Consider the following 3,126-nt stretch of genomic DNA (forward strand, 5'->3'; position numbering starts at 1 on the left):
TTTCCATATTATGGGAGCTAACGATTGCTGAAAGCGATGAAATTGAAAGATACATCACTCAACAGGTGCACTATTGTTTAAGAATGGGACATAGGTTGAGTTCATGCGAACAAATCCTTCCTAAGTCACTGTGGTTAGTGTATTTTAATTTGTATTTTCTTGATTTGATTTTCACCTATAGAGGATACCTATAAAAACATTTAATTTCCAGATTTATGATATGGCTTACATTACTCCTTTAGATTAAATATTCGAGTTGATTGTCAACTTATCGCAAAGTATCTTGTCTTGGTCTATGAACTATATTACAGCACCGATCAGCAACGGTCAGTTTAGTCGTTTATGTGATAGGTCAGAATATCGACACTTCTAATGTAATAATTCATTTTTCTATGGATTAACCTCCCTTATTCCTCTTCTTCTCTCTCACTCTCCAGTGTGTGATATGGAAAGTTACTATCATCGAATTCACGGCGCTTTCCAGCCGATCGCTCCGGGTACCAGCTCTCAACATCCGATCGGAGAAGGCTACGGGAGCTTGAGTAAAGCTGATGCGACGGAAGCAGTGGACGTCCACGGATCGGGTCTTCTTATCGCCTGCCACGTCCCGTCCGAAGTCCCGCCGCCTGCCTCTACCAGCGAGTTGAATTTCTCGTCAATGGTCCACGAGAAGGCTGACTATTTTTCAGGCCGAGATGACAGTAAACACTACGCTTTGCACCTCCAACAAGACGGCCCTTCCCCTAGAACCACACAACAATGTCAGCTAACTGGTCTTTCGTCTGTTGGCCAGAGAATGGCGGGAGGTGATGCCGTGATCATATCGTCAACCAGGCCGACGGAATCCGGCTCCCCCATTCTTAGCAACCGCAGCGTACAGACGGAGGACACGGCAGACAATAATAAGGGGGTGGACAAGAAAGAGACAGATAAAGACGCAGACGACGACAAACCAGATCCCGCCCAAAAGCCGCCATATTCTTACGTGGCTCTTATTGCCATGGCAATAAAGGATTCGCCTGACCGAAAACTTACCTTAAGTCAGATCTACCAGTACATCATCAACAAATTCTCCTATTACGAGAAGAACAAGAAAGGTTGGCAAAATTCCATTCGTCACAACTTGAGCCTGAACGAGTGCTTCATCAAGATCGCACGGGAAGGTGGTGGGGAGAAAAAGGGAAACTACTGGACGCTTGACCCTGCCTACGACGACATGTTTGAGAAGGGGAACTACCGACGACGAAGAAGACTTCGCCGTCCTCATCGTCCAATCGCGATCATCGATCGTTCATACATGACTGAGGGGGGCTACTCGCCCTATTCTCGCTGTCTGCAGTACGGTAGCAGCTGGAGTATGTGTCCACCACCGCCACCCCCACCCGTGCCGTCTCCTCACCAACCACCCCAGCCGTCCTCCTACGGGCAGATGACGGCCTCGCCTCCCCCGGCGACCTCCCGGGCCTTGATGCCAACCGTGCCGTCCCAGTACTCACCCACCTACTCTCAGTTTCAGCCCAGTTCTCACAACTCTGGCTTTATCTCGTCTGTCGGCGTCGGGTTGGCCCAGAGCTCCTCGTTGTCGATCTCCAGTTCGACCTCGAGCTACGAGGAGAACGATCTCGCCGGTGTCTACTCCAGCGGCTTACTGAGCGGATACTCGAGTATGAGACGCAACGACGGTCTTCCTCTCGGTGGAGTCTACTTAGGAAGTCAGTAAATAGCCGCCTTTCTTCTCTTTTTCTTTCATCAAGATTACCAACATCGTAACTCTTAGTATCTTATTTCTTCCTAGTATTTCCACAAATTGGTGAAAAGCAATAGTTACCTTCTCACTTTATCCAGAAATTACAATGATATTGTTAGCTGCGGCGCTGATAATCACATTCATACTTAACTTATCTCCCCAAGCATATCATTACACTGCAAGGGTGTTCATGAAACATTAATAATGAAATGTATGTTTCAAGTGGAAAGCATCTCACAAAATATCCAATACTTTCACAAAAACACAAGCATCAATATTTTCTCTGTTTCGTCTAAACTGAAGTACGCCATGTATAACCTTACACCTCGTCAGTCTTGTCTTTTTTATCATTCTTATTTTCTTGACAGCACGTCTTAAATCGACTACCCATTTCAAAGTGGTCCATGTCATTAGTATAGTCAAATTCCAATTTGCCCTCTCACCATACTTATGCAAGGTGAAAACAAGTACACGCATAATGTTGCAAATGAATGATAATGGATCATCCCTTAAGTCTGATATCACGAATGCTGTGATACTCTGATATCATCTTCTTTGACCAGAAATAGTGCACTAAAAAGTGCCTAAAAAATAACACACCCCCTGAAAATCTGCACCAAGATACTAAGTCCTTGTCATTTACCCCCTATTTTTGAATAAGGTTATGTATCATGTAATATTTGAACCTGTATATTTTCTCTCCATATTTCTTTTTGCTATCTTCGTTAAAGTGAAACAATGATAGTTCTTAAAGGGAAGATAAACCCCAAGAGCAATGTGGATTGAGTGAAAGCAGCAGCATTAGTAGAACACATCAGTGAAAGTTTGAACAAAATCGGACAATCGATGCAAAAGTTATGAATTTTTAAAGTTTTGGTGTTGGAACCGCTGGATGAGGAGACTACTAGAGGTTATGACGTATGAGTGGACAACAATACCAAGAAAATATAAAGAAAATACTACAAAAATCCATTTTTCATGAAAATTACAAATTCCATCAACTTGATATTTACATATGTTAAGGTAGCAATTATTCCCCCTGCTTTCTGGAAGCCGTTGGTCCATTGCTCTTTCATAATTCTAGAAAAGTGAATTTTTGTTGAATTTCCTTTATATTTTCTTTGTATTGTTGTCCACTCATACGTCATATCCTCTAGTAGTCTCCTCATCTAGCGGTTCCAACACCAAAACTTAAAAAATTAATAACTTTTTTATCAATTGTCCGATTTTCCTCAAACTTTCACGGATGTGTTCTACTAATTTTGCTGCTTTCACTCAATCCACATTGCTCTTTGGGTTTATCTTCCCTTTAAGTTCATAAATGCATCATAAAAAATTATGTTCATGAATTTAAAACATCTGAAGAATTATGACCGACG

General features: G+C 42.5%; 1 protein-coding gene across 1 annotated transcript; it reads left to right on the top strand.

Annotated features, from left to right (window-relative positions):
* The first annotated feature begins 445 nt into the window (after positions 1–445).
* LOC139712346 (uncharacterized) lies at positions 446–1,720 on the top strand. Its single transcript, XM_071624178.1, has one exon. It carries the CDS (start codon positions 446–448, stop codon positions 1,718–1,720), a length of 1,275 nt encoding a protein of 424 aa, XP_071480279.1.
* The last annotated feature ends 1,406 nt before the right edge of the window (positions 1,721–3,126 follow it).

The sequence above is a fragment of the Diadema antillarum genome, unplaced genomic scaffold (assembly GCF_040938485.1).
Source record: "Diadema antillarum isolate AM-2024a unplaced genomic scaffold, OU_Dant_1.0 seq00001794_RagTag, whole genome shotgun sequence".
NCBI classification, from domain to species: Eukaryota; Metazoa; Echinodermata; class Echinoidea; order Diadematoida; family Diadematidae; genus Diadema; species Diadema antillarum.